This window comes from Centroberyx gerrardi, chromosome 13 (genome assembly GCF_048128805.1).
Source record: "Centroberyx gerrardi isolate f3 chromosome 13, fCenGer3.hap1.cur.20231027, whole genome shotgun sequence".
In the NCBI taxonomy this organism is placed as follows: Eukaryota; Metazoa; Chordata; class Actinopteri; order Beryciformes; family Berycidae; genus Centroberyx; species Centroberyx gerrardi.
In genome coordinates, this window is record NC_136009.1 from 28,086,928 (window position 1) to 28,105,412 (window position 18,485).

Genomic DNA, 18,485 nt, shown 5'->3' on the forward strand with positions numbered 1-18,485 from the left:
TAAAATATATGAAAAAGTTGGGAAGTTCAAAAGAAAAGTGGTTAATCATCATCATCAAGAAGCAACACAAGTAAGCAGGGCCAAATCAAAATGTTACATAAAAGCAAGCCTATAAAAGTGATTTTAAGAAGTGATGTAATAAGTCCTGGAATGGAGGCTTGTCCTACCTGCTCTCTAGCAGCGCCTCCTCCACGTGGGACGTCCCGTCTCTGGACGACAGCTCCAGGGAGTGCTGGCTCATGGCTGACAGGAACTTCAGGATCAGCTTGGTGCTTTCTGTTTTCCCAGCTCCGCTCTCACCGCTGCAGGGCCACAAAACACAAAACACAGGCGGTAAGACTACGAGCATCCAATCTGCTGCAGTGTCCTTGAGCAAGGCACTGAATTCCTACCAGCTCCAGGCCCTGACCTCTGACCTCTGACCTCTGACCTCCCTGTGGAGGGGGGCAAGAGAAAAGAGAATGTCCTTACAGGATATCAATTGATCCCAGTAAGAAGAACATCCTAATTATGTTATTATTATTATTATTATTATTATTATTATTATTAGTAGTAGTAGTAGTAGTAGTAGTAGTAGTAGTAGCAGTAGCAGTAGTAGTAGTAGTAGTAGTAGTAGTAGTAGTAGCAGTAGTAGTAGTAGTAGCCTAGTAGTAGTAGTAATAGTGGTAGTAGTTGTAACAGTAACAGTAAATGCTATAGTAGCAGTAGTAGTAGTTGTAGTAGTAGTAATGAAATTAAATGATAAGCTTTCAAAATCTTTATGGTTTTCCATGTTACAGAGTTAATTCATTTTGGCAACTCACTTATATAATAATAATAATTTGGCCGGTCATTATCAGCACAGGGTTTGTGGATGGTCTCTTCTTCATCATGAAGTGTTATCAGCTCACAGATCGTCTCCCTACAGCTTCTTTAACTTTTGGTTCAAGCAAAGATATGTAAAGCTTGATTCCATAGTTTATCAAAACTATGAAAATATGTAGAAGACAAACGTAGGAGTTACAAAGATGTTCATTTTAGACTTTGTGTGGATGGTGTGTGTATCTGTATAGTGTGTGTGTGTGTGTGTGTGTGTGTGTGTGTGTGTGTGTGTGTATGTGTCTCACTGTACATGCCTGTAAGTTGTTTGTACTTGAGTGTGCGCCTGTGGCAGTCTCACCAGTTTAAACATGTGTGTTCAGCACAACAAAATATGTCACATGTGAATCAAGTGTTGATGACTGCCTCATGACTGATTGACAAACAGGCTTTTTCATGCATGCTATGCCCTATATACCAGCTAAGGACATTGTGGGAGTCAGGGCAAATATTCCAGCGTTCAGCCACTAGATGGCGCACCGCACAATGCAAACCCGCTGCAGGCTGCCTGTGATCCCTGGGATCTGCTGGTTATTGTCTCTGCAGAGTAATCCAGGATTCAGCAACACAACATGGAGATAAACATGAGGGGAAAACCTTACTTCATTTCCAGGACTAATTACTGGCCCGACTTAAGTAATGCTATATGTGTGACTGATCTGCACAGACTCATGCAGACTTACACAAACTATCATGAAAGCAATGGAGTCGATGTTTTTATACACAATAAAACAGCAGCTGCTTTAGTTTCAGAGCCAGCTGACTGTGTTTCTTCTCAATGCTATAAAGCCTCGTAGGAACTAATAATGCAATATCTGCCGGATAATGTGATAACTTGTCAAAAAGTCATAAAAATAAATAGTATGACTGGTATTATTACTTCAAAAGGGATGTAACATATTTTTAACTGATGATGCAATAATAATATTGGCTGATAATAATAACAAATCCAGTTATTACATTGCTCTCATTCTTACGAGTTATTACACATATTAGTCAATATGATTATTACATCAGATAAAAATTTGACGCCCCTTATGAAGTAATAGTATATAATGTAATAATGTGATGTTGTTACATTATCCAGCAATTTATTAAATTAACGTGTTTAATTAGACTTCCAACACATATAGAAGAACATTTTGATCAGTTATTACATCATCATTTGCTACAAGCCTGTATAGTAGCACCACATCCCATCCTGGAGGCTTTACTGATAATAAAGTATAGTATCATTCAGAGTTCTGACTATCTTAAACTATAAAACTATAAATTCTACACTAGACAGGCTGACATTTAAAAGCCACTCTCCCTTCTATAACCGATAACTATGACTTTGCATGAAACCACCTGACAGTCTGTAATTGCTGGTGTCCGCTGTCCGGCGTCCACTCTCTCAACACTGTCATCCCACTGCTGGCTTTGTTTACATAGTTATTTACTGGATTGCAGACATTTTTCCATTCAAAAATATATATTATCTGAGCTTCACATACAAAGACAGGCACAATGTGACAGCTAAACATGAGTTTGACATGGATTCTGGGGTTGTACTGCTTTTTTTTTTTAATCTTGGATTAAAGCAGACCTGCATTTTGAGTTATGAAGCATCATGAAATTTCCACACAGCTTGTTTTCCATCTAGATGTCAAGGGCATGTATGACTATACCCATAATTTAGATACAATAAATAAACAAGTAAATTCTGGATTGTATCTTCAAGCCTCAGTATTAAAGGAACAGTAATCAAACCGCAGCAGCAATCAGCCCAAAAAGACATTGGCTTCCTTTAAAGGAAAAAATCTATCTAAATCGATCTAAAACATCAGCGGTAAACGTCAGGTTTTGGTGTCAGTCCCTCACAATCAAAGAGCGAGGGCTTCTTTCTAGAGCCGCCATTTTGCACCGAGAGACGTTCAATAATCATACAGGGAGAAATCCATCGTAGAAGAAGAAGAGAGACCAATTTCTCCACCCACAGGAGCAGGAGAGAGACCAGAATGCAAAGCAGCAGCAAGACAGGTTTTGACACAAGACAAAACTCTCACTCTCCTGCTCTTGCTACGCTATCACTGCCACTCTCTCCACCTTCACATACTGAATGTTGTTCTCTGGGAATTATCAAAAGGCATTCTGGGGAAATGTAAGAAATCACTAATTGCAGAAGAAGTAGATGAAGCAGGTTGAGGGAAAGTGGGTTCACTAAAAAAGTAAATAACAACAGAGAATAACTCCTGGAATCCACAGAACATCACAGATTCGAGTTTTCCTTTAATGTACCTGTCACTCTAACCAAGAAAACCCTGATGATTTAGATACTGAATATGTAGATATTGAACATTAAAGTGATTCTGATTCTTACTGAAACACCACATATATTCAACAAGTGGGTCAGACTACTGTCACAGTGGAAGGAAAGGGAAAAAAAACCTCCTTTTACTCCTTTTCCCTTGTTAGTAGTTAAGCGGCGTGGCGGTGCAGTGAGAACCAGGTGACATGTCGTCTCCAAATAAACAAACAGCGCTTTGTCTCAAGTTAGACGTTTATTCAGCCTCCTCTCTGGCTCAGTGTGCAAACCAAGTCAGCTGACTGCAGAAACAGTCTGGTGGCCAACTGAACCTCACCGAGAGGCTTCAGGGCTGTTCCACTGCTTCAGGAGATGAGATTTTGTTCGGTATCGATCGGTACGACAGAAAATGATGAGAAAGTACAAAATTGCCGGAGTTATGCTTCAACAATGTTACAAATTTTTAAGCAGGGTTCTTAAGATATAACATCCTCATATTCCATAATGAGTTTTACTTTTACTACTACTACTGTAACACAGTGGCATCGACAACCTAAGGTATCCATTATAGTGAAGTTAATTTAAGAGAAAAGTTAATTTTGACAGAAAGGTCCAGCACGATGATGACAGAAAATTACATTTGTGTGCCTGCAGTATGACAGTAGCATCACAGCACTGAATACTGCAGTAGGAGACACTGTTTCAGAGCCATAATGCCTCTAACCAGCAGGTATATTGGTACAGTATGTCGAAGGAATTAGTTTCCTCAGTAACACCTCTATACCTGACTTTTTGCTGGTTTGAAGAGCCTAAGGGCCTTTAAACTCACTCAATACCTAAGTCACCATGTAATATCTGAATTCAAGTAAGAAAAAAAACACAAAACAACACCAAAACTGCAGTTATGTCATGTTTTTTCACTGCAGTTACACAGTTTACTGTCACAATCTGAACTGCAAAGCAAGACCAGGATGAACACAGCGAGTTTCAAACACACCATGACGTCTACATTGTGAATCCCTCACACACCTGTCAGTGACATTTAACATGAACCTGGCAACCCACAGCCACACAGTGTGAGGCTGAGACTAGCCAAGTTAATTATCAACCTGGCAACCCTCGCTCAGAAACTAACAACAACTGAAGAGTGCTAGGTTACCCCCAAAGAGACACATTTTTCACCACAAACACCGACGTTTCACACTACAGGCGATAAAAACATGTTCTACCGGGCAGCTCCCAGTGTGAATATGTGAAACTGAATGTGAAGCAGGGCGATGCTGGAAAACAGCGTACATGCTCATTCAACCTTTATTGGATGAATAGGGGTTGAAAAACAAAGAACATGGCAACGCAAGACCCGCGCAATGCAAAGTTTTAAGAAGACACATGGGCCAATAAACGAAATCATGAGTTTAGTTCCAAAATGGCACATCTACCGTTTGATGGACAGCCGAAAACTAAAACAAATTATGGTTCTTCATATTGGACAAGAGGCAACTTCAGTCTTTGGTTGACAAAATGATAACACTTTGACTGACTGAGTGAGCAGTCCTCTGCTTTGTATCCTTTCTTCACTGAGACAGGATAAGAGAGACAAATTAACACCCGCCAGGCGCAAAATGCCGGTAAAATTTGTCTTCTGGTGGATAAATCAATCAGGGTGACTGACACACTGACGCACCTTTTTGAGACGATAACATTTGAACACCAAAGTGATATAGCCTACAGTCTTTGGTCTTTGCCTGTTCTCAAACTTTGTCCCGGCAGACCACCGTACATGCTCTCTGACCGTGAGCCAATCAAATCAAGGAAAAACAACAGTTCTGTATCAAAGGCTTCTGATTGGCTGCCTGTTACGCTGCTCTACACAAAGAGGTTGCATCTAAACTTCCTGGATGGTTAACTAGCTCAGGATAAATATCAAATCAATCATCTGTTGTAATTTGAATTCTGCAGCACTTCATGATGAATTACAAACTTGATCCGTTGTATAAGTGAGTGAGCAGGTTTTAAATTAACATTAAGTGCCTGATTTGACATGAAATAGCACTGAAAACTGATAGGGTGACATATTTCTATGAAAAATGTATATTAACGGTTTTCTCCAGTGAAAATTATTCTTGGCAGGTATTTTTATTAGTTTACCAGGTGAGCCAAAGTTAATTTCGAACACTGATCCTAAGTCAGCAGGAGAACATGTGGGTCCAGAGACAAGGAGCTCAACCAACACTGTCTCTGGGCTCAGGATCAATATTAAAGATACTGAAAGATGAACTTCAGGTGATGTTTCCTCCCCCTGAAGTGGATCTACACAAGAGTTTTGGAGTAGAAATCTTCACATGCTAAACCCACAGCCAGACAAAGCGGTGAACCCGTTAGCCTGAGTTGCGGCCGCAGGTTCAGATAAACAGCCTGTAGTCGTACACAGGAAACAAACTTGACGCTGACAGAAAGGTTCAGGATCCTCGACCGCCGGGCCATAGCCTCGGTCTGCCGGCTCCCACAATCCCCCTGGGGAGGCCGAGGTCAACGCCGACACGCTGCAGACATAAACAGCAGACAGAGGGACACCGGGAAGAGCACTGGACGCCGTGACGGTGTTGGTGTTGCATAAAGCGGGCTGAGCAGCGTTCAGCAGCAGAACGCTCTGTAGCTGATGGCTGCTAGAGTGTTGCCTCTCCCTGGGTTGTCTTTGGAGGTATGTAGGATTATAGGTTTAGCATGTGTTTGGATGTGTTGTAAGGCTAGCAGATTGATGTTTTAGTTCTACAAACATTTCTTGGAGGCAGAAATAATCTCATTGGTTGGATTAAACCTTAATGGGCGGAGCCAAAGAACCACAGTTCAAGTTCGCTAACTGGCAAAACTTAAACGGCAAAGAAGAAACTCTGGTCAAAATATAAATAAACAAATATAAATGGCACTGACTGTTTTTTAATTTATTCATGACCATGGCAGTCATGATGTTGAAGGTCAGCAGCTAGCTAACTAGCTTACCTAGATAGCTATAGGCTAGTATGGCTGGTTTGAATTTGGAAGGTCAGCTAGGCTAACTAGCTAACCTAGATAACTTAGTATGGCTAGATTGAGAGCGCTAGCCTTCATAATATTAGCTTCCTCTTCTTTTACCTTTTGCATTTTTCGCTGGGCTTCAGTCTAATGTTACTACGCCAGAAGTTTCTTTGGCTCCGCCCACTGAGGTTTAATTCATCCAATGAGATTATTTCTGCCTCCAAGAAATGATTGTAGAACTGAAACTCCAACTTGCTGAAGGCAATTTCATAAAAAAATTTGAAAATTGTAATATATTTGTAAATTGCAGTAGTCTTTAGTAGAGAGTAGAGATTTTCAAATAACTGTGTAGTCTTACTGTACTTCAGACAGCTGCTTAGTTTTTACGTAGTATACTAGTCAGAAATCAAAAATGGAATGAACAGGAGAACTAAAATGAAGGATGTCATTCCAAAAAAAACTTTTAACTATCATCTATCTTTAGAATAAAAATTGGTAGGATTAGGGTTAGTGCAGGGTAGGCATCGGTTCTCATATAGGCTACTGTAGCTCACAACTTAAATGTTGGCTATTTTAAAATGAGTCTGACTTTCACGTCTGTAAACATTTTATGAGAGTAGGTGTGATGTCCCATTTGGGAACAGAACTCTTCATTTGGATAATGCTTGGGTGGGTCCTAAGACATTACGATGTGGGAGTCTGAAGCTGGAGAGGATAGGGACGGAGGCTTAAAGGTCAGTGGCAGCCTTTAGTGTTTAGAGAGTAAGCAGTAAAAAAGAAAAGAATACAAGAAAGCTAGTTTATTATACTGAAACTTTGGAAGTGGCTGATATTTAGGCTGCTTAATCTGAGAATATCTCAGAAAATATGTGTGTCTCAGATGGAAAATACTTACAAATACTTGAAGGTAATAATCTGTGACATTTTAATATAAATAAATTTACCACTCTGTATCTCTGATTACAAGGGTTCGCTCTGAGATGGCTTTGGTGTTCAAGGGGGACCAACAGCAGAGGCGTGTGTGTGTGTGTGTGTGTGTGAGTTCTTTGTGAACCAGACCAATTTTGCTACTCTCTATTGCCAACTGATATAACCCAGCAGTGATTCAGCCTATATCCAGTTCATGAAATCTTTTCCTCTGTCTGTTCTAAACAGCCGGTGTCTGGTCGCTCTTTCCTGGGAGAAATCCTCTGCCGCACAGGAAGTGATGCGTTTTACGTTTCCGGTTTGTTTGGAATCAACAGAAGAAGAAGAACTGGGTAGTTAGCATGAGCAGTGATAGCCACCATGAGCTGAACAGACAGAGAAAAGAGAAACTCAAACTGCATCAACAGGAAATCCAAGCTCCGCCCACGCTGTTTGATTGACAGGTGATCTGTGGGAAGTGCAGTGCAGAAACACCACAGTGAGGCTGAGGGACAAAGATGGAGACAATTTTTTCTAAAACAGAGGATCTCGCAGATTACTGCTTTAATTGACACAATATGATATTAACACCTCTGAAGAGCTAACGTAGCAGTGACTCTAAACCAGAGACACAGGCAACCAAAACACAGAAAAACACTGAAACATCAGACCCAGGTTGTAAAGCTGGATTTCTGACTGACAGTCCTGAGCGCCCCAAGTTTGGCCAAACCCTCCCGTGAGCTGGAAAGATTAAAGACACTTTACCCTGGCCAGCTGTTCCTGGATACCCCCTGCTTCAGCCGGGGCTTTTTAAAGGGAGCCACACTGCAGCCATTGTATGAAACACACTGGCAGCACTGAGTAAGTGTTACTGCATATTACATGAATTAAATAAAGTCTCGAATTTCATTGACACTGAGTGGGACGGTTTCTTCAGTCAGGCAGATGAGTAGAGGACAGACACTGTGGCAGGAAATGCTAAATATTCACCACTAAATAAAAATATTCACCACCTTGAAGAAGACTTAAGTCAGCACACTTGTATTGGTGCTATAATAGTGCTGTGGGTAGATTTTGGGAGCCTGGATCACCATCATAGAGGGATTACTCTTTGGGATTTCTCTGTGAAACATGACCCAACTTAAATAGTAATCAGCTAATTCTCATTGTGTAAGTATTCGTAAAAACCTTTTCTTCTTGTAGTTTTATCTGATGAAGTTTTATCTGTAGTCGTAATCCCTCTATGCAATCTAATTTAAAGAGGCCCTATTATAGGAATTAAAAGTTTCCTCTATTTCTCTGCGATCAAAGATGCTTAATGAAGACATTGTCAAAATTGTATTTTGAGTAGTTAAATTTAAAGTAAATGTATTTTCAAAAATCCGTCCTTTTCACCAGTCAGTTTCAGACGAACTCCAGGAAACGCATCACAGCTGGACTCCTGTCCTGATTGGCTCCCTCACTAAAGAATGACTGAAATCCGTCCAATCAGGGTCCAGTTTGCAGAAACTTGAACTGGAAAGCCTCCAGTCAGCAGGTTCACCTCATTTGAATTAGAGGAGCCGCTGCTGTTGGCCAATCAGGAGCCAGTATATTGTGAGGACTTCATCTTCACATTCATTCAACAAAACACTTTGAACTAAACTACACTTATTTGCAAAACTTTTTGAAGAACATTCTTGTCTTGAGCCAAAGTATATTTCAAAACAAAATCATAAAAACTGAGTATATGGGACCTTTAAGGTAGCAGCTCTTCCTCTGGTTACTTGAGCATGATTTTTTTCTAGCACCATAACATCCATAACACCCATAATCACAGTACAGATTACCGCTACATTAGAGTGCCTATACTTCAAATATGGACTACAATATGGACTACAATATAGGACTACATCACAACAAATCCTGTTTTGGGGCATTGTGGTGGATCAGAGGACTGAGGACTACCATGTACTCAAAACACCGCAGTTTCAAATCCAAGTAATAACATCCTCTCTCTCTTTCCTATCTTTCTTCACTCTCTCCACTGGAAAGTAATCTAATAAAGCAGATATGTTCTTCATTACCTCTCCAATCAAGTGAAACATTTAGACCTCTCTCTTCCTCAGTGTGAGGTGGGAGGGAGTGAACCTGGATGGTAAAAAACATGCACATTCCAACCCCATAAAAAATAATCTATTTAAATAATCTTTTCTGAGCAGTGAACTGTCACTCTTTCTCTCTGTTTTTCATGCTTAGTCTCCGCAGGTGTTTGACAGGCCGGCCGACCCGCTGGGATTTCTGGAATGTTCCCTAATAGAAATATTTACCCTGATGGGGCAGCAGGTAAAATCTAATATCCTCCCCACATCATTTTTTCATTTTTTTCCCCAGGTAGTCTCACTGAGATTGGGATCTCTATTTCAAGAGAAACCCAGGAACAAAAAAAAAAAAAAAACATTCATGAAAAGAAAAAACAATTCAGTCACATGTTCCAGCAACATACACGGGCAAACTCTCTAAAATCAATCACAAACATAATTGAAATTGTATCATTGCTTTAAAATCACTGCAGGGAGACAAGAAATTATAATTACCTCTACCTATTTTTTGCCTGTTAGTTTGTCTGTCTGTGTGTCAGCAGGATATCTCAAAAACTTACCAACATATTTCCATGAAATTTGGCAGACAGATTGATTAGATTAACTGATTAGATTTTGGTGCTGGATCTGGAATTTCCCCCACTAGACAATTGTTTTTTTTTTACATTTTTGAGCCGTAACTATAAAACTAACGGAGCGAGAGACTTAATTCCAAATCCAAATGTTTGTAGGGTCAATATATGAATTTAACTTCACATTTAAGTGGTTTTATGTGTTTGGGTGTAACAGAAAGACGGAGAATTGTTCAGCGCTGGCAGAGGTTTGCGCTCTCCAAGTGCCTTCTAGTTTCAAAGTGCTTTGTAGTCTGTTCCATTTTTAAGGTGCATGGTACCAGAAACCAGCTCGCCAAGTTCAAAATGTATTTCTGTGTGTGGTGTTTAAAGATGAACAATTTATCTTTAGAATTTGTCTTTCGTACAGCACTTTGGTCAACGACGGTTGCTTTAGCTGTGCTTTATAAATAAACGTGACTTGAATATAATGCATTACCTATGTAGCACAAACATTCATACCCCTCCAGTCAGTATAGGTGCCTGACAGACGGAGAACAGGACTGGGAGTAATGTAAACTCTCAGGGTGTCTGGCTATAGACTGAGTCTGTAAAACGTGATGCTGAGCGTCTGGACAGATGTTATGACAGGACCGGCTGCAGGTTAGAGACGCTCCGCATGGGAAAAGAGGTCTGAGACGACTGTGAGCAGCGATTTATTGTTTGGTTGACAAACGTTTTTGGTGCTATGTGTAGAATTTTTAAACATCAATATATTATTGTCAAATTAATAGTGCTGCATTGGTATAATAACCATAAATAAATGAGACCATGGTGGAGACGACTGGTAGCCTCTATCTCACAGGAGTAGTATTGTTAGTTCTACTGTTTCTCCACATTAAAACTACATTTCCCATAAGCCCCGTTGCTTCCGCTGAGAATGATTTATTCTTAAATAAATACTACATGTAGCTCCTTTAATTTGGGATCTTGCTCAGTGGGCATGAATGAGAAAACAGTGTCAGTTATCCTTTTGGCTTCAATTTGATTGTGGGCTTTCAAGCCTAAAATGACTGTCCCATAGTCTTGTTCTTCTGTTGTAGCTGTACTTATATTTCTGTTTTGTTCAGCAGGCCTTAAACGGGCCAGCAGTGAGTCTTCTCTTTATCATAGCTGATAAATAATGTGTGTGTTTTGTTCATAACACTTTGTAACTTTAAGAAAAGTGTTGCAGCCATTACTGTTGTTATTGTTATTAGTTATGTCTCTAATCTCAGGCCGCTGTATACTAATGTCTCAAAATGAGTGCGGTAAGGAATTATTGAGGGTAAAAAGCTGGCGGGTCTTAATGAGCCGGCAGTGTCAGTGTTCCTTCTGGCTTCAATTTGATTTTTAACTTCCACGCATAATAATACCACTGAATAGTCTGGTACTTTCTGTTCTGTTCTGTTCAGCAGGCAGCAGTGTAAGTCTTCCTTTTATCATTGCTAACTGTTCATTAATAAGTTTGTTTGTTCACAACACTTTGTAACTAAGAAAAGTGTTGCACAAATGTCTCTGTTTTTGGGGCTACCTTACAGCTGAAGAGAAGCTGTGAATTCAAACAGTCACATCTCACCACCGGCTCCTTCCAGCGGCCGCTCACACTTTCTTAAAGGGATTGGATCTTACTTTAAAGGGCTTGGAGAGTGTAACTCATTTAAATAGCTTAGACTATAGTGGAGGCCAGATCTTAAAGGGCCTGTTAAATGTAACTCATTTAAAAGGCACCTGGAAGCATGCCAGCCTGCCCGATCTAGGACACACACACACACACACAGAGAGAGAGAGAGAGAGAGAGAGAGAGAGAGAGAGAGAGCTAAACAGCACCCTGCCTTTGTGCTAATCCCTGGCTCTCCACAGGGTGCTGCCACCCAAGGTAAACCCCCCTCAGGCAGGAAGGAGGGAGTGTGTCGGCCAAACTGCCTCCACATCTCTGGCCCTCGCCCAGGCCTTTTGTGAAAGCTGCAGAGTCCGTCAAAGAGTCAAAGATCCGCAGACCAGGGAGGAGAAACGAGACGAGACGAGAGGAGAGGAGAAGTGAGGGGAGAGGAGAGGGGAGGGGAGAGGAGAGGAGAGGAGAGGAGGAGAGAGGAGAGGAGAGGAGAGGAGGAGGAGGGGAGAGGAGAGGAGAGGAGAGGAGGGGAGGGGAGGGGAGAGGAGGGGAGAGGAGGAGAGGAGAGGAGAGGAGAGGAGGAGGAGAGGAGAAGTGAGGGGAGAGGAGAGGGAGGGGAGAGGAGGAGGAGAGGAGAGGAGGGGAGGAGGAGAGGAGAGGAGGGGAGAGGAGAGGAGAGGAGAGGAGGAGAGAGGAGAGGAGAGGAGAGGAGGAGGGGAGAGGAGAGGAGGAGGAGAGAGGAGAGGAGAGGAGAGCGGAGGGGAGGAGAGGAGAGGAGAGGGGAGGAGAGGAGAGGAGAGGAGGGGAGAGGAGAGGAGGAGGAGAGGGGAGGAGAGAGGAGAGGAGAGGGAAGTTACCAGGATCTGATACAGTACAAATATATATATATATATATATATATATATATATATATATATGTATATATATATATCCATCTACACAAGTCATTTAATCAGGTATTGAGTCTTCTTGAGAACTGAGAATTCTTGCATTGGAAACAGGTGGAATTATCTCACAGTACTGCCAGTTTTTCTGTCTGATTGTTTTAAGAAATGTAAGATTTAAAGACTAAATATGAGATTAAATGATTAAGATGGACTGGAGTTCACTACTGAACATATACTGTATCCACCAGGAGGTACACTGCAAAAAATATTAAATCTTTAGTCGTCTTGTCTCATATTCACACTCAAAATATAATGCGTAACCTAGAAAAACATTGAATTCTTGATTATAATGTGTTTCTTCAGTGCAGCACAACACGAGAAATCAATATGAACCGCACCACATGCCTGCATTTAATTTATTTAGGAATAGAAACAAGAAAATAAACTATTCTGCTTTCTGGTAAAAAAAGACTTGTCCTCAGTGTGGCATCTCTGCTTCTGCTCTACTGCTGCCTCAGTTATGAATGTAATGCAAAACAGATCAACTCTAATTTATGCAAGGCAATGAGATGCACAAAAACAAATACCGATGGCGGTCACAAACCAACAAGGTCAGCTTCGCAAGTAACTGCTACTATCATGTTGCACCTTTTTTTAAAAAAAAAACCAAGATGGTAAAATATGATTCCCTCCCATCATGCTCTCTTCCTCTGCTGTGATCTATTTCTTCCTTTGGTTCAGTCAAATGTTTTATCTGGCACACAACACAGACAACACAGATAAATCCTAACGAATCCCAAGAGAAAACCTCCCAGGTATGTTTTGTGCCTGGGGGCTTCTGTGACCCCAGATGCCTGAGTAATTAACATGGTTGGGGAGTCTTGAGTTTGACCTTACCACAGCCTCTGGGGTCAAGAGGTCAGGGACACACCGGGGGGGTCGAGGGGACGGGGGGGGGGCGGGGGGTGCAGGATAACACCCTGAGCTGAGAGGCTTTGTAATTCAATCAAAAGCGGGTTGTTTTCCACAAGCCACAACAGCAGCCAGTCAAAACAGCTTCACACTACGGTGCACTGCAGAACATGATCACGTAAACACATCATTTCATCTCATATTCAGTCTTAAAAGCTTTTTTCTTAAGTAAGTGAAAATTCAGTCAAACGGGTGAGATACTTGTTTCCGATCCAGTTTCATTCGTTTCAGATGTTTTCTAGAAACAAGTGTCAGTATCTTGAAATAAGGCATAAGGCAGATTGCTCACTTTTAACAAGATAATGAAGCTTGATCCATCTTGAAAAGCTGATGAAAGTTGAGTGAAAGTATTTCCCCACATTGGCAGTTGGAAAAAGTTTTTAAGACTGAATAGTGGATTAAACCGACTTGTTAAAATGCACATTTCTGAAATGTGTGTGCATTCTTCAGTCTGTCAGTAACACTCGAGACACAGTGTCTGAAAGGCTTTTCTTCAAAGTAGTGGACATATTTTAGAATAAAACCAAATGGGAACAGCAAAAAAACATGATCAAATTGCTGCCAGAATGGGAATTACCAGCACAGTTGGAAATCACCTTTCACCAATCAGATCGCTTAGCTGAAACTACACATTTTATAAACCACACTTTTCAAACAAGGCTGCATCAGCAAACTACGGTTTTATGGACATATATACTGCTAAAACCTTCGGCGGATTGAGGTATAAAGCAACTGGTCCGCTCAGATGTGGGATCAGGCAATAAATTAACTGGGAAATGTAAAATAAATGTCTGAATCTCCTGTTTATTGCTTTATTATACGGAGAAAAACCTCCCACGGTTGCGTTTGCTGAGCTCTCTGCAGGTCTGGAGGTTTTCCAGTCGTTCACAGTGAGTTCTTGCTGAAATCTGCAGCAAAAACTCAACAGGGGTTTCCATTAAAATCATGTGGCTTGAAGCAGGCAGGTATCCGCATCAGTGAAAATGCAAAGTGGCATTCATGACCGTTAATGAGCAGATGCCTTGTATTAGAGCTACACTGGCTATAGTGCATCCTCCTCCTCCTCTTCCTCCTCCTCCTCCTCCTCCTCCTCTTCTAGACCAGCTCCCGTTTCATTCGCCTCTTTCTGCCTGGATCTGATTACCCACAATCCCTAAATCCGACGAGAAAGCTTCCTGCCCCGCCTGAAAGTGCCAACTTGCAATTTATAGCTCCTCACACACAAATGTATACACACACACACACACACACACACACACACACACACACACACCATGAAGTGATCCTTTCTCAGTATGGGGGTGAAGGAGGAGAAGGTGGCACGTTACATGTTTTACGAGGGTTCGCTCTGAGACGGCTTTGGTGTTCGAGGGGGACCAACAGGGGAGGTGTGTGTGTGTATGTGTGTGTGTGTGTGTGTGTGTGTGTGTGGGAGGGGAGTTCTTTGTAAACCAGACCACGTACTGGGGCAGCTGGGCAGGACTTTGACTCAGTTGTTCTTAAACTGGCAGAGAGGCTAAAGGCCCAGATTGCATTTAGTCAGTCAGTCCTTTGATCTGAAGAGTTATTAGATGACATTAATGTGCCACAAGGTGCAACCATCAAACACTGTGACATTTTCATATAAATAAATGTCTGTTCTGCTCCTCTATCTGATTGCTCTAACACAATAGCGATTCAACCTATATCCAGTTTCTGGTTTGTTTGGAATAAACAGAAGAAGAAGAACTGGGTAGTTAGCATGAGCAGCGATAGCCACCATGGGCTGAACAGACAAAGAAAAGAGAAACTCAAACTGCATCAACAGGAAATCCAAGCTCCGCCCACACTGTTTGATTGACAGGTGATCTGCGGGAAGTGCAGTGCAGAAACACCACAGCGATGAGCGCTTAGTAACAAAGACAGGGCAGATTACCACTTTAAACACATCGGTCACATATCTGCCACTTAAATCAAGGAACACCTTGCTATTTTCTTTCATCTCTCCACAATAAATATTTATTTTTATGAGCAAAACCATGAGGTCCAGGTTAGAGAAGTGGGATCATGACCGGGAGCTTTTCCTCCTGCTACCGGCTGGGAAAATCTGGGTGGGGGAAGTGGAAAGGTGACGCTCTCCTCTCCCTCAACAACCTCCGACAGGCTGCCCTGGAGCAAGGCACAGCAGCCAACATTAATAGACTGTGGGTGCACTGGGTTGGTCCAAGATATGAATGTAAATAACTGTGTGAATGTAATGTAAGTAAGGTTAACTAGCTTAAAATTAGCTAGCTTACGTCTCTCTGTTGTGAAAATGTGACTTTATTATTTATGTCAATTACAGGCCACCATAGCTGAAGGGGCCAGAGACTTGTGTAGGAGGAGATAAGATCTATCAATCGTTGTTGCAATTTCCACTGGTCGATAAAGATAAATGACTTAATTGCCCCTTTAAATGTGTTTAAAAAGTGAACCTTCTTTTCACTGCAAATGGCTGAGATACAGACAAGCACTGTGTGTCTCTGAGCGACATCCCAAGAAACAAACTCCTACTTACTCCTACCACTACCTGTAATACGTACTAATGCGTTAATTAAAGATCTGTACACCTGGCTGTTCATAACCATTACAGCAGTGTGATGGAGGGAGAGTTTCTGTGAGAATCCTCCCCTGGGCGGACATCAGTTATGCTCACACAGGTGAGGCGTGTCAGACCTGACAGACTCAATGACAGGTGTGAATTCACCTGAGGTGCTGCAGAGGATGACTCACCGTCCATCTACTGAACCGCTGTCACCTCGGCTGTCACAGGACATTTATCATCAAACAGCGGAGGGGCGGGGCTTAAGGCTCTGACAGGGATGTGTCATATTTCAACACGTGTTTGAATGCAGATTGGAGTTTTAGTTCTACAAACATTTCTCTGAGGCAGAGCTGCACTAGAGGCAGAAATAATCTGATTGGTTGAGCTAAATGTCAGTGGGCGGAGCCAAAGAACCACAGTTTTTCAGAGCACACGTTAGCTAACTGGTAAACTTGAATAGTAAAGAAGGAACTCTGGTCAAAATATAACTAAAAAATATAAATAGCAAAGACTTCTTTCATCATTCATTCATGACTATGGCATTCATGATCTTGGAAATAGCAATAGATAGATAGCTAAAGGCTAGTATGGCTAGTTTGGACTTGGAAGCTAGGTCAGCTAGGCTAACTAGCTAAGCTACATAGTATGGCTAAGGCTTCAGTTAGTAGCAGAGCGCTAGGCTAAGAGTGCTGGTCCGACGTTACTTAGCCAGAAATACTGTGGTTCTTTAGCTCCGCCCACTGAGGTTTAACTCAACCAATGAGATTACTTGCTTCTGAGAAATGTTTGTAGAAGAGAAAGTCCAATGTGCTGTTTGAACACATTTACACACTGTAGACATCTAGAGGATAGGGTCTTTGGAGGGAGAAATAAAACATAAATTGATGCTTTTCTGAAAAATATAACTTGTTGTTTTGATCACTGGCTGGAGGTCACAATCTACCACTACATCACTGGTCTTAACTCATGTCAGGGCTCCTTCCAATAACCAAGGACAATCACTAAACAGTAAACACACTCTGTCCTGACGTCCACTCAGCAGGCGGCCCACACAGCCCGGCTGCAGCCCTCAGGAGAAACACTTGGCAGTAAATACCTGTGAGTGTCACTGTTCCCACCCTGCAATTACTCACAGCTTCATCCATCCAGCCCACACAGAGCACAGCAGAGGGAGCTAAATAATGATAAACGACTGACTCAGACGTTGGCACACCTGTAGCTCCAGCGTAAAAAATATGAAATGTCCAACCTCAAAACATTCTAAAAGATGCAAATAATGAGATTTAGTGAAGGACAATGAAAGCTTAGCATGTGGCTTGGGCAGCTTAGTGTGTCATTTACTATATTTGACCAGACAGTAAACCATCAGGTTGCATTTTAGCCGAAACAACAATAAAATGTCATTACTGTGGCCTGGTTTTTGGGGTTTTTAAATGTGGTGGTTTGTCCCCTCTGGCCTGGCCTCATGTGTTGCTGCTGTCATGGAAAAACCATACAACTGCTGTTTGGTGTTTTTCATTTTTCTTACTTGAACAGCTTTCATTAATGTGTTTAGTGCGTTTTCATGGCATCTGGGCCCTTGAAACCTTATAAAGCTCTGTTGTATATTCTCAAAAATACATGGACATCAATCAGAAAATTAGACATTATTTTCTTCTTCAAAACTTTTTCAGTTCAGTTTCGCTGCAGAAAAAAAAAACAACGATTGATCCCCTTGGGGAAATTAGGTCGTTGCAGCAGCAGAAGTAATAGGATTCAGCATGGGAAAAAAGGCAGAGACAGATGCCTGGTTTTCATCTGACAATAACAATGTGCCACCGTGAACAGAATGGTGCCATTGTGCGGCTCATGGCGTTTTACAGTGACGATGTGATGTTTGTGTTTGCGCCTCGCTGCGCACGCCTCGGCACATATTCTTCCCACAGACCAACATCCTGTCAGACAAAAGAGTTTCTATATTCTAGGATGAAGGCAGCGCAGATTCAGACCCACTGCTGAGTTGTGATTGGAGACACACTGAGGTGCTTAAAGCTGCTATAAGCAACTTTTTTCACATTAAAATAACAATTAATAGGATCTACAGTATTCTACATTATCAGTCTGTGTGTTCAGGCCTAAATCCCCCGTTTGCCTGAAACTGTCTTTTCAGTGATGTTGGGGCGTTTTGAGGCGTAAACCACTTTACGCTGCCAGTTACCTGATGACATCATCAAGATGACTGACAAGGTGTTGGGGCAGGAACTTGAGGGAGAGGAGGGCGGGGCTAACAATATACTTCCTGCCTCAAGGTGAAAAGTTGCATATTGTCGAAAAAGAAAGCCATGAAGGACAATAAACAGATAGATAGATAGATAGATTTTTCACTCATTACCTATTTTCGTCTTTCTTCACAAGCCCAACATACCCAGGCTCACTTTAAGGACACGGACATGTGTCTCTCATTACCCACAATGCCGAGGGTTTCCTTAAGTGGCCATCAAGCTGGGCTGTAAACTAATGCCGGCTAATTGTGGGATGACTGCAGCGCTCGTATCTGTCCCAGCGTGTTGTGACTCGCCCGCCACTGAGCTTTAATATGCGACACCTGTGACTGCCTTTAATATCCCAACACACACACACGCACACACACACACACACACACACACACACACACACCCTACCCCTACAGCTCTCAAGTTGGGAATCTCTTTTTTCTTCTTCTGCTTTGGATC

At 41.8% G+C, this 18,485-nt stretch overlaps 1 protein-coding gene across 1 annotated transcript in view; it reads right to left on the reverse strand.

Moving 5' to 3' along the window:
* Nucleotides 1-18,485, reverse strand: part of myo10 (myosin X) — a 157,940-nt gene that overhangs the window by 62,444 nt on the left and 77,011 nt on the right. Inside the window, exon 5 of the mRNA XM_071897130.2 lies at nt 168-302. Coding sequence (XP_071753231.2) covers nt 168-302 — 135 coding nt within the window. The remainder of the gene's footprint in view (nt 1-167; nt 303-18,485) is intronic.